The 13,207-nt window shown below is 36.6% G+C and overlaps 1 protein-coding gene across 4 annotated transcripts in view; it reads left to right on the forward strand.

The window, feature by feature from the left end:
- LOC126185093 (spectrin alpha chain) overlaps positions 1-13,207 on the forward strand; it is a 141,858-nt gene that overhangs the window by 70,815 nt on the left and 57,836 nt on the right. For all 4 annotated transcript variants that reach the window (XM_049927895.1, XM_049927896.1, XM_049927897.1 and 1 more), the window contains exons 16-20: positions 961-1,120; positions 4,300-4,505; positions 4,634-4,861; positions 5,477-5,611; positions 10,820-11,080. In XM_049927895.1, coding sequence (XP_049783852.1) covers positions 961-1,120; positions 4,300-4,505; positions 4,634-4,861; positions 5,477-5,611; positions 10,820-11,080 — 990 coding nt within the window. The remainder of the gene's footprint in view (positions 1-960; positions 1,121-4,299; positions 4,506-4,633; positions 4,862-5,476; positions 5,612-10,819; positions 11,081-13,207) is intronic.

Here is a 13,207-nt window from a genome sequence, read left to right on the forward strand (position 1 = left end):
ATCATTCACAACTCCTCCTTGATGTTCAAATTTTGTTTTTGTTTGTGTATTTATTTTTGTAGTTGTTGTCAGTGTTGTTGTCATTCTGACATTTCACAACTCTGTGTTCAGTTATTCCGTTTTATTTGTTCCAGTAAATTATGTGTATGTTATGATTTGTTATATGATAGTGTGTCACTGACACAGATATCCCATTTAATAAAAATAGATTGGATGAAAAACATTTTTGTGGTATTTATTAACATTCAGCTACGAAATGGGTGCTAATTGTCAATCAGAATTTGTTTCTCACCTTATTTTAGACGTTTGTCAGTACTTGTCATTCATTTTGAAAACAAAAGTTTCTATCACTGCACAATTTGCACAGAGTGTTAAACCAAAGTTAACGGATAAAGGTCTAGCTGTAAGAAAGGCATTAGAGATTCAATTTGTGTATATTAAAACACTAAAAGTTGTGCTTACTGCTTCTCAAGTTGCATTGGTACCATTTTGTGCCATGCCAGTTCTAATTTCGTGGTTGCATTTTAATACAGCTGTGTTTAAGTTTTTGTGACATTTGTCAGTTTTGTGATTATTTACCTGCTTCTAATATTTGTTGTTTTAATTGTACACCAGTTGCCTTCTTTCTATTTTGCATTTACAGTTCTTGTTGTTCCATGTTGTTATGGAGAGCTAAAACAATTGTGTTGATGTGCCACTTCTATCACAGTCCTTAGGTTGATGCATTTGAAATCTTTATAAATTTGTTCCTTTTGCTGGAAAATAGTGGTCATACTTGTTGATGTTAATTGTGTTTCTGCTGCCGATACTTGTTTTAGAAAAGTTTTCAGAATCCTCTGTGGAAGTTATAACATATGCTGTACTGTGATATTCAATAAATATACAGTGTAACGCAATGATACGTTTTGTAGTTTCCTTGTGTGCTGTGTAAGATTCAATGATAATGTTTATACGTTACAGCTTGCACTTACTGAACGATACTCTGCATTGCAACGTCCAATGAATATCCGCAAGCAACGCCTGCTTGATTCACTGCAAGTGCAGCAACTTTTCCGTGATATCGAAGATGAGGAAGCATGGATAAGAGAGAAGGAACCAGTAGCTGCATCTACAAACAGAGGTTAATAGTTTTTAGTATATTTTGTGACTGTCACTTAGTTTTGAAAAGGACTGCCTAAGTTTTTAAATATGTGCAGTAGTTTTGCAGAAGCCTGTTCCTGTAATGAAAGTTAAAGAGTGTACACAAAATGTTATTGTAACTGAAGTATTACAGGTGTTGCATTATAGTAGCTGTATTTGTGTGGAATGCCCTCCCTCTGAAATTAAATATGTGTATGGCATTGTTTAACAGGTACTGGCTAATTACTAGGACTATTGCTGCTGCCCACCGAGCGAGGTGGCGCAGTGGTTAGCACACTGGACTCGCATTCGGGAGGACGACGGTTCAATCCCGTCTCCGGCCATCCTGATTTAGGTTTTCCGTGATTTTCCTAAATCGTTTCAGGCAAATGCCGAGATGGTTCCTTTGAAAGGGCACGGCCGATTACCTTCCCAGTCCTTCCCTAACCCGAGCTTGCGCTCCATCTCTAATGACCTCGTTGTCGACGGGACATTAAACACTAGCCGCCACCACCACCACCACCACCACTATTGCTGCTTGTTCAACAACTACTACTACCACAAACACCGCCCCAACTGTTGCAGCAGTTCACTTGCAGCAATACAAGTTGCACTGCATGAGGCAAAATTAGGTGTTAAATAAGGATTGAGAGCACAGAAAAATTATTTTAAAGAAACCTTCTGTGGAACAAAGTGCATATCTGAATAAAATCTTTATGATTATAATGATGCAGGTTATGAATATCAAAAGTGTTTTGCTCTAGTTGACACTTGCTGTTGAAGCTAATGCAAATTGTACACTGGGCATGATGTGTGTGTTAAGACTCTGATATAAGGTGGTTTCACAAAATAATAAAAAAAAATTAAAGTAGTTTTCATTTTTGGCATGTTGTATACACTATAATTGTCAAATTTTCATGTTTCATTTCAGTTCAGCCAAATTCAACAGAGATCATATGTGCATGTGGTATTGAGTTATACTCAGTGTCAGTTAATGGCAATATTTCCTTCCCTCCCTCTCGCTGTGCCGAAAAAGTATGTATAAAGTAGACAACTCAACGGATTTAGTTAATGTCAAGAAAGGATTTCCTATATGATTCTGAAATCACCAGAGAATACTATTGCTGATCCAGAGAATCTTCAGAAGGCTTCATCATAATTTCAGAAAAGGTTTTCTATCTTTAATGAAGTATGTGTGTAATTTCCTCATGCCTTCTAACTCTCTACCTTTTCATTGATCCTCCCCACTCTTCCCTCATGGAAGAATTTACAAAGTAAGAAAATTAGTTGTTTCAGTCTTCAGTTCAGCATGTGCCATGCATTTTTCATTACCTTCTCCTGGCTATAACTAGCAGTGTCCTCCTTTGCATCGTAATTGTTATTTGTCAAACTTGTATAATGAGAAATGAGTCTTTAATTGTTAAACATGGAAGAGCAGTGGCTATATGAATTTTTCTCTCTTAATTGTTGAAATATATACCTGTATTAAGAACAGACTTCGATTTTTTAAAAATTGATATTGACAATAAAATTTCTTCACAGTACTTCATCTCTCTCTTCCACCATTGATCCAGAAAGCAGTGTAAATTTTTCAACTCAGTATAGATTAAAGTTTGGAAATATCGGTGTTCATCTACATCTACGTGGTTACTCTGCAATTCACACCTAAGTGCCTGGCAGAGGGTTCATCGAACCATTTTCATACTACTTCTGTACCATCCCACTCTCGAATGGCGTGTGGGGGGAAAAAGGAACACCTAAATCTTTCTGTTCAACCTCTGATTTTTCATATTTTATCATGATGATCATTTTTCCTTATATAGGTGGGTGCCAACAAAATATTTTCCCATTCGGAAGAGAAAGTTGGTGATTGAAATTTTGTAAATAGATCTCGCCACAAAGAAAATCACCTTTGTTTCAGTGACTGCCACCCCAACTTGCTTATCATCTAAGTGTTCTGCCAACAAAGCACAGTCTTCATTCCACCTTCCCCACAATATTATCTATGTGGTCTTTCCAATTTAAGTTGCTCGTAATTGTAATTCCTAGGTATTTAGTCAAATTGACAGCCCTTAGATTTGTGCGATTTATCGTATACCCAAAATTTATCCGATTTCTTTTAGTACCCATGTGGACGACCTCGCACTTTTCTTTGTTTAGTGCCAATTGCCACTTTTCGCACCATACAGAAATTCTCTCTAGATCATTTTGGAATTGGAATTGATCGTCTGATGATTTTACTAGACGGTAAATTACAGCATCATCTGCAAACAATCTGAGGGGGCTGCTCAGATTATCACCTAGATCATTTATGTAAATCAAGAACAGCAGAGGGCCTATGACACTACCTTGCAGAACGCCAGATATCACTTCTGTTACTCGATGATTTACCGTCTATCACTACGAACTGGGACCTCTCTGAGAGGAAATCATGAATCCAGTCACACAACTGGGACGATACTCCGTATGCATGCAAATTGATTAATAGTTGAGTCAAATTGTAATAAGTTATGTGTTAGGCCATGGGAGGAGGATAACAGGTATTACATTGGTAAAAAAGTTATCTGCTACGTATGGTATCTTTCAGGTTTCTGATAAACCTTATTTCTCTTAACTGATTACTGCAATTGAATGTCTCATTTTACAACACACAACTCTATTTGTATTTACTGTTACTTGTGGTTATCGGTCTTATACTTGTTCAAACTATTGTTTTCAACCTTACAAATATTAATGCAAAAAGATATGTGAATGATACACACAAGGCAGTATTAATACTCACCTTATTGCATTCATATTGTCGCAGAAGAAGCTGAGTAACACTGTGGTGTAGTGGTTGTGACACTAAACTGTTGCATGGAAGGTCATGAGTTTAAAATAACCTGGCCTGCACAATTTTAATTTCTATATTCGGTTTGAGGACATTCTAGAAGAATCGACAAATGTCAAGAATCATTGTACTGGAATGTTCTGTAGCTGTATATATACTGCATGTGTTCTGGCCGAAGGCGGTTCGCTCCACGCTCTTGTATGTGCAAGTACTGAATTAACCTTCGTTAAGCAAAGTTAGTGTTTGTCATTCAGCTAATTATACCTTCTTCTATGTGACAATATCAACTATGCCTTTTTATGTTAATAAATCACAGAGACTATATATATTTTTTTCTTTTTTTTTTTTAGGTCGTGATCTTATTGGTGTGCAGAATCTTATCAAGAAACATCAGGCTGTCTTAGCAGAAATTAATAATCATGAAAATCGTATAACTGCTGTGTATCAGTCAGGCCAGCAAATGCTGGATGAGGGACACTTTGCAAGTGACGAAATAAAACAGAGGGTTGCAACGCTAAATGATCACTGGACACAACTAAAAGATAAAGCTCTGCAGGTAAAGCAGACGGTTTATATTTGACTGTACTATACATGGACATTTCTAAAACATTAATAGAAAAATTCTTTTATGTTCCGAAATAGAATAGCCATTAATTTGCAAATATCTATTTGCTTAATTTTCAGAGGAAACAAGATCTGGAAGATTCACTTCAAGCACATCAGTACTTTGCAGATGCAAATGAAGCAGAATCATGGATGAAAGAGAAGGAACCAATTGTGTGTAATACTGATTATGGAAAGGACGAAGATTCGAGTGAGGCTCTTCTCAAAAAGCACGAGGCACTTGTTTCTGATTTGGAAGCTTTTGGAAACACAATTTTAAGTCTCCGCGAGCAAGCACAATCGTGCAGGGTCTGTATTAGCTGAAGTATATTTCTACAAGTTCATAGGCATATCTTTATGTTGCATTTCAATGTTTGTCAGCTGTCTTTTGAAATGGCAAAATGACTTGTTAAACAAAACATGTACTGTAAAGTTGTATTTTAATAGGCTTTAAATCAAATTCATAAAATCTAAATTGCTTTCAGTTTTGTTCATTTACAAAAATGCATTATGCATGTGCCTGTTGATTTCATAATTAATTTGTATGATTAGCATCTAGCATATTTTATATAACCTTTTAAAGTAGATGTTCTATCACTGACATTTTACAACATGCATCAAAATGAACATATCTGTAGTATTGTTCATTACTGAATTTTATTCTGCTTAACCACCTGCGTCCAGTATCAAGTATATGCCCAAAGAGTCTCAATGTAAGGTACAACATTCAATGTTCTAACCAAAGATTCAACTTACAGAAACACTTTCACATGAACGATAAACTTCAAAATCTTCCTAACTTCAAAATCTTCCTAACTTCAAAATCTTCCTAACTTCAAAATCTTCCTAATCTCATGTTTTGATAGTTATGTTGATTTTTCTTAGTCTGCCAACATAACTGAAGTGAATAAATTTTGATTACAGCAACAAGAAACACCTGTAATTGATGTCTCAGGGAAAGAATGTGTTATGGCACTGTATGATTATACAGAAAAATCACCCCGTGAGGTTTCCATGAAGAAGGGTGATGTTCTCACTCTTCTGAATTCAAACAACAAGGTTTGTTTATTCCTTTTTAGTTATTGATTTTCTGACAAATGTTTTAAGGCATTAAACCAGTTGATCTGACAGCAATGATTCACAAGTACCAACTTGTCCTTAAATTTGAGAGTTGTTTTTATATGTTAGTACATGACGTGACAAAGATGGGCCGAAGAATTGTGAATGAATATAAAATTGTTAATATTGTCTCCTGTATCTGGAAAGAGGACACAAATGATATTAGTGATCAAAGTACTAACTGTTTTAAAAGTAGTGCATTTTCTCCAGAAATCGCGTTAAGTTTGTTTTGTAGGAATTTAAGGTACCAGTCTTTCCCCCACTGCATTCACAATAAATGGTGCATGTGAAGGAGGACTGTTGGTAAACCTCTCTATAAACTTGAATCTCTGATTTTACTTCATGGTCTTTTAAGATATACAAGGTGTGAAAAAAGTAATGGGAATGTTTGTTTTTCTTAAAAAATCTTTATTTATTGATAATCAACTACTACTTTGTCCCCTTCAGAGTAATTCCCCTCAGATATAAAGCACTTGTGCCAGGGCTTTTTCCAATCTTGGAAGCACTTTTTGAACTCATTTTTCATTATTGTGATCAGTGCCTTCAGTGATTTTATTTTATTTCATCAGTAGTGACAAAACAGTGTGCTCTCATCGTTCTGTTCAGCCTTGGGAATAGAACAGGGGGCCAAATCCAGTGAATACAGTGGATGAAGCAAGATTACGGTTTTACTTTTTCGCCAAAAAAATCATGAATAAGCATTGAGGTGTGAGTGGGAACATTATCATGATGCAATTTCCACAAGTGATATTGCCACAGTTCTGGTTGTTATCTTCGGATTGCTTCACGCAAATGGCATGTAACTTCCAGGTAGCATTTCTAAATGACCATATGACAGGGACTCGTGATGCACTATCCCATTCTAATCAAAGAAAACCGTGAGAAGAAGCTTCACATGTGATTGAAGTTACCGAATTATTTTCAGTCTTGGCTCTTCAGGCAGTTTCCATTGGACGATTGGGCACTGGTTTTGATATCCTACCTGTATACCCACATTTTGTCACCTGTTATAACCTTCCTTAGGCGTTCTGGGTCGTTCTTGACTTCATTCAGCAATTTGAATGATATCCACACAATGTTGTTTTTGGTTGAAATTCAACAATTTTTGAATGCACTCTGCAATTACATTATTTTTGCCTAAAACATATGAAAAAATTGTTTGGCATGAGCCAGAGGATATGCCAATATCAGCAGCAACATCTCTGAAGTTGATTTGGTGATTTTTCCAAAACCATTTTCTTTGCTGCTTCAATATTGTCATCACTAATTGATGTGCTAGGGAGTCCAGGGTGGTTGTTGTCTAAACGTCGTCTTGACCACTCGTAAGCCCTTGTCTTACTCTTAGTAGAATCACTAAAAGCCACAGTCAAAATTTCGAATGTGGTGCTGCACTTTATTTCATTTTTCAAGCCAAATTTAATGCAAATTCTTTGATCCATTATTCTCAGACGAAAAAATTCAGAGATCTCTCAGAAACACATCTAACCTTTTTGCCTGTCAGTGGTAAATAAAATGTCAAAACAGCTGAAAGTGGAAACCTATATCAGAGACATGTGTACCAAAAAAAATTTAAAGTTGGATGTATAAACACTGTGAAGTTAAAAAAATTCCAGTTACTTTATGATCACACCTCACGTTTAGAAAGTAGAAAAATATTCATTGGCTCTACTGCAAACATACTCTCTCATATGTTTAGCAGTAAACACACTGTGATGCACAATACATCTCTCGTAGCATCTGCTGTGCCAGGAGTCAGATGAGCTTCTCTATGTTGCTTTTGCACTTGCTAAACAAACCCATGACAAAATCTGCTACTCTGACTTCTCTATTTCCTGTATCGATCTTTCCTGGTAGGGGTCCCACATTGAGAAGCACTGCTCATGTGGTTGGACTATACAGCCTGAGGATTCTTCCAGTGTGTCAGTCAGTCTGGCACCTTCTGTGTGTCCAGTGATGTGTGATGTGTGATTAGTTTTATGTGGTTTTTCCTCTTTAAATCACTCTGTAAACAGTTTCCTGGTACAATTTTAGACAATAGAATTTAGTTTTCCACCCTTCCCTCTGTTGTTCTCGGTTGCTGTGTCTGTATCATCACTGAGTAACTTAATGTAAAACCAAAATTTATTAGTAATTTTTTATAGGATTGGTAGATAGAAGTTTGGTTTCTAATTCATTGAACATTCCACATATCTTTCTCCTTTGCTTTGTTCAGTTTTCATTTGTCTAAAGGATTTTAACTGTGTTTAAGTATGTGTTGAACAGGAGGCTCTATTTGCTGTTGGAGCAGCTTCCTAATATATCTGTTGAACCAGACTAGGTCTTTACCGTCCCTCACATCTTTATTCTACACATAATCTGTCTAAGGCATAGTGTACTCTAGAATTTGATCAATTTATACTCAGTTTTCGAGCTTGGAGATTAGAAATACCTTCTTCCCTTTCTTAACATTCCTACTTGCACCCACACTCAATGATGCTATAATGGCCTTAGTATCACAATTTCCCTGTTCTACATTAACTGAATTGAAAAGTTGTGGTTTGTTTGTAATCAGTAGATTTAAGATGTACCCTCACAGATCGATTCTCGAAATAACTGCTAATGGTAAGTTTTGGATGAAGCATTTAGGGCAGTATAACCCAAATTCCTGTCTCTACCATCCACCTTAATTGCGGAGTCTCATAGCCTGCAAATAGTAAGTCGAAATCTTCAGAGTTCTCACACATGATCAGGAAATTTACATTCCACTTCTGTTAAACTGATTACCATAGAAAATGAAAAGCTCCTTCTATTGAAACATTAAAAAATAAAAATCTTTCTCACTGTTGTTGTTGTTCTTCTAGCTCCTGTTCGGGTCCCCCACCCCCTCCCCTTAATTATGTATGAAATAGTGTAAGAGTTTTGTAACACAGGTTACTTGAACAGTTCAGTGTCATCACATTTTTCTTTCATTTCCATACATTTTTAAGATACATGTTCTTAAAAGTAATTTAAGTATGTGGAATTATTCTCATGGTAATGTGTATATACAATTTCATACTTTAATGTCGTGATGTATACAGGGTGGTCCATTGATCGTGACCAGGCCAAATATCTCACGAAATAAGCATTGAACGAGAAAACTACAAAGAACGAAACTTGTCTAGCTTGAAGGGGGGAAACCAGATGGTGCTATAGTTGGCCCGCTAGATGGCACTGCCATAGGTCAAATGGATATCAGCTGCGTTTTCTAAGTAGGAACCCCCATTTTTTATTACATATTCGTGTAGTATGTAAAGAAATATGAATGTTTTAGTTGGACCACTTTTTTCGCTTTGTGATAGATGGTGCTGTAATAGTCACAAACATATGGCTCACAATTTTAGATGAACACGTGGTAACATGTAGGTTTTTTAAATTAAAATACAGAGCGTAGGTACGTTTGAACATTTTATTTCGGTTGTTCCAGTGTGATACATGTACCTTTGTGAACTTACCATTTCTGAGAACGCATGCTGTTACAGTGTGATTACCTGTAAATACCACATTAATGCAATAAATGCTCAAAATGATGTCCGTCAACCTCAATGCATTTGGCAATACGCGTAATGACATTCTTCGCAGCAGCGAGTAGTTTGCCTTCCGTAATGTTCGCACATGCATTGACAATGCGCTGACGCATGTTGTGGCCGTTGTCGGTGGATCACGATAGCAAATCTCCTTCAACTTTCCCCACAGGAAGAAATCCGGGGACGTCAGATCTGATGAACGTGTTGGCCATGGTATGGTGCTTCGATGACCAATCCACCTGTCATGAAATATGCTATTCAGTACCGCTTCAACCGCACGCAAGCTATGTGCCGCACATCCATCATGTTGGAAGTACATCGCCAGTCTGTCATGCAGTGAAACATCTTGTAGTAACATTGGTAGAACATTACGTAGGAAATCGGCATACATTGCAGCATTTAGATTGCCATCGATAAAATGGGGGCCAATTATCCTTCCTCCCTTAATGCCCACCAAGGTCGCTGATGTTCCACTTGTTGCAGCCATTGTGGATTTTCCACTGCCCAATAGTACATATTGCGCCTGTTTACGTTACCGCTGTTGGTGAATGACGCTTCATCACTAAATAGAACACGTGTAAAAAATCTGTCATCGTCCCGTAATTTCTCTTGTGGCCAGTGGCAGAACTGTACACGATGTTCAAAGTCGTCACCATGCAATTCCTGGTGCATAGAAATATGGTACGGATGCAATCGATGTTAATGTAACATTCTCAACACTGCCTTTTATCTGCTACTGATGTGCAGATTAGCTGCGACAGCAGCTAAAACACCTACTTGGGCATCATCATTTCTTGCAGGTCGTGGTTGATGTTTCACATGTGGGTGAACACTTTCTGTTTCCTTAAATAACATAGCTATCTGGCGAACGGTCTGGACACTTGGATGATGTCATCCTGGATACCGAGCAGCATACATAGCACATGCCCTTTGGCTATTTTGATCACAATAGCCATACATCAACACGATATCGACCTTTTCCGCAATTGGTAAACGGTCCATTTTAACACAGGTAATGTATCACGAAGCAAATACTGTCCGCACTGGTGGAATGTTAAGTGATACCACGTGCTTATACGTTTGTGACTATTACAGTGAAAAAAGTGGTCCAACAAAAACATTCATATTTCTTTACGTACTACACGAATATGTAATAAAAAATGGGGGTTCCTGTTTAAAAACATGCAGCTGATATCCATTTGACCTATGGCAGTGCCATCTAATGGGCCAACCATAGCGCCATCTGGTTTCCCCCTTCAAGCTAGACAAGTTTCGTTCTTTGTAGTTTTTTCGTTTGATGCTTATTTCGTGAGATATTGGCCCGGTCACTATGGACCACCCTGTATATTGTTTTTAGGTAAAGGTTTAAATCTGCACGTAGCTGCTAAGTGTAAAATCAGCTAATTGCCTAATGTTGTGTTTGGACATAAGAAAAAATTACAAAGACAATTTATTGGCATAGTCTTCCATTTAATGAAAAAGGGGGGGGAGAGAGGGGGGGGGGATGTAAAAGTGAGTTGTGAAGTATTGTTTTACTTTATTCCTATAGTTCTGCTTATTTTAAATTTGTGGTATAAAAGTTTTTTTTTTGTGCACATTGCAGGATTGGTGGAAAGTTGAAGTTAATGATCGTCAAGGATTTGTTCCAGCTGCATATGTTAAGAAGATTGAAGCAGGATTATCTGCCTCTCAGCAGAACCTTGCAGACAAGAATTCAATAGCAGCAAGACAAAATCAGATTGAAGCTCAGTATGATCAGTTACTGAGTTTGGCTAGGGAACGCCAAAATAAACTCAATGAGACTGTAAAGGCTTATGTGCTGGTTCGTGAAGCAGCAGAACTTGCAACTTGGATAAAGGACAAGGTAAGAGTTTTTGAATTTCATTCATAAACACTAATGTTAACACCAGGTGTCTTGTAAAAAGTGTTTGACATTAACAAAATTGTCTTATTGTGTATAAAATCTGGCCCAGTTAATTCCTCTAAAGATAAACAATAACGGATATTTACTGTGCTAATACAGTGAAAACTCCCTTTTTACACTTTTCAAGGGACTTCAATACATGGTGTAAAACTTGGGAAAATGTAAAATATGGGAAATAACGTTTCAAGCTGTAAAAGTTACGTATAGGATACCCCTTGCACTTTATGTATGATATATGTACATAACAAGCATCAAAAGACTTGTCAGGGACTTTTTTATTATCTAATACAGGTTTATTATGGAATAAAACTGCTGATGTGCCTGGAATTGATAACTGTTGGGGAAGTGGAAACATTTGACTTAATTTCGAACATAAAAATTGATGGTTTTGGAAAGCCTGCAGATGTAATTGATTATTTAAATAATGAAATACTGCACTAGTTATGTATTTTTTTATGCTTAGCACAACGCGTTTTGAGAATTTTTTCTCATTGTCAAGTGCTAATATGTAAATAAGTATGTTGTATGGTGTTTGAATATGTGTTATTCTGCATCTCTTGCACTGTACTCGTCTTTTCGAGATTATTAGGTACTGTGCCTCATCAGTTACGTAGAAAACCACACGCACATGCAAACAATCACTCACATTGATTGTTTGTGTAACATCACAAAAAATACATACATATATACTGCACTTGACAATGAGAATAAATTCTCGAAACACGTTTTGCTCAGCATGAACACAATACGTAACTGCCACTGTGTTTACACTAAAAACATTTGAACAATGCTAAGTGAATGACGGTGTCAGCTAGCGCTCCATGTGGCCATACACTGAAACACGCTAAATATGGTTCGACAAAGGTGTCATGATGATCACAACAATCACAAAACGCCATTTGCGCAGTAGAGACAGTTTGGAAATGGTTGATTGGTCATGATATCTTCATTCGAACAAACCTAGTTCCTCCCATCAGCCACCACACCAAGTAGAGCTTGGCAGCGGCAGAAGATACGGCACGAATTGTTACAACTTTTACTCATTTACCCATTCAAATCTGCTGAATAGTGTGTGCTGGTGTCAAGAAACTTAACCACTTAATATTTGTAAAAATTACTGGATGGCAACATTATGCCAGCATCATATTTTCTCCACAAACATTTTTTCGTAATGCGTAAATTGCGGGAAAATTATAAATATGTACACAAAATCAGGTGCAAATTAACATTGTGGGCATAGGAAATTTGACGGGACCAATAAAAAAATGTCGTAAACGGCGCGAAAACATTAATTCCAGGAACATAGAAGTGGAGTTATACTGTATTACATCTCTTACATTATCTAAATGGCATAAATCACAAGCTGGCATTCATAAATATGCTTGCTTATTAATATAACCTGTTGGGAAATTTTTCTGCTGCAGTGTTACTTACTAAAGTAAGATGCTGAAAGGGCCCTTAAATAAAAGTCATACGTTAACTATCCAACAGTGGTTCACATCCCTATAATACTAGGGATGGTTTCTTTGAAAAAGATATGGCTGAGTTCTTACTCTAATTTAAATATGTGCTCCATCTCTAATTACCTCATAATCAGTGGAATGTTAAATCAGAAATTTCTTTCCTTTTTCTAGTTTCATGAAATTTCCCTTGTAGTATTTCAAATTGCAGAGTAGTGAGTTCCAGTCTACAAGTAATTCTGCAAGTAATTGAGATCTTGAAGCCAGATAGTGAGTCAAAGAATTATATATTTGAAAGAGTTTAATTAAATACATTCAAGAATTTTGTGAAAATATTTAAAAAAGAAAGTTGTTTAATTTGAGGTTTAATAAGAGTGAACTTTAATTATTTTGTACAGAATATTTCATACAATTATTCTCTAAGTTTGGCAAAGATTAATACACTACTGCATGATGAAGAAAGGCATGTTTTAGGTGCAAAAATTGTAATTTTATTGGTAGTGAGTTTGTGCTCTCTTTAGCATATAACATAATCATCTTACCAATAACACTGGTATGTTGTATTAAAGAGTTCTGTGGGTCTGCATAGGTGTGCTTATCAGACTTA

Source organism: Schistocerca cancellata, chromosome 4 (assembly GCF_023864275.1).
Source record: "Schistocerca cancellata isolate TAMUIC-IGC-003103 chromosome 4, iqSchCanc2.1, whole genome shotgun sequence".
In the NCBI taxonomy this organism is placed as follows: domain Eukaryota; kingdom Metazoa; phylum Arthropoda; class Insecta; order Orthoptera; family Acrididae; genus Schistocerca; species Schistocerca cancellata.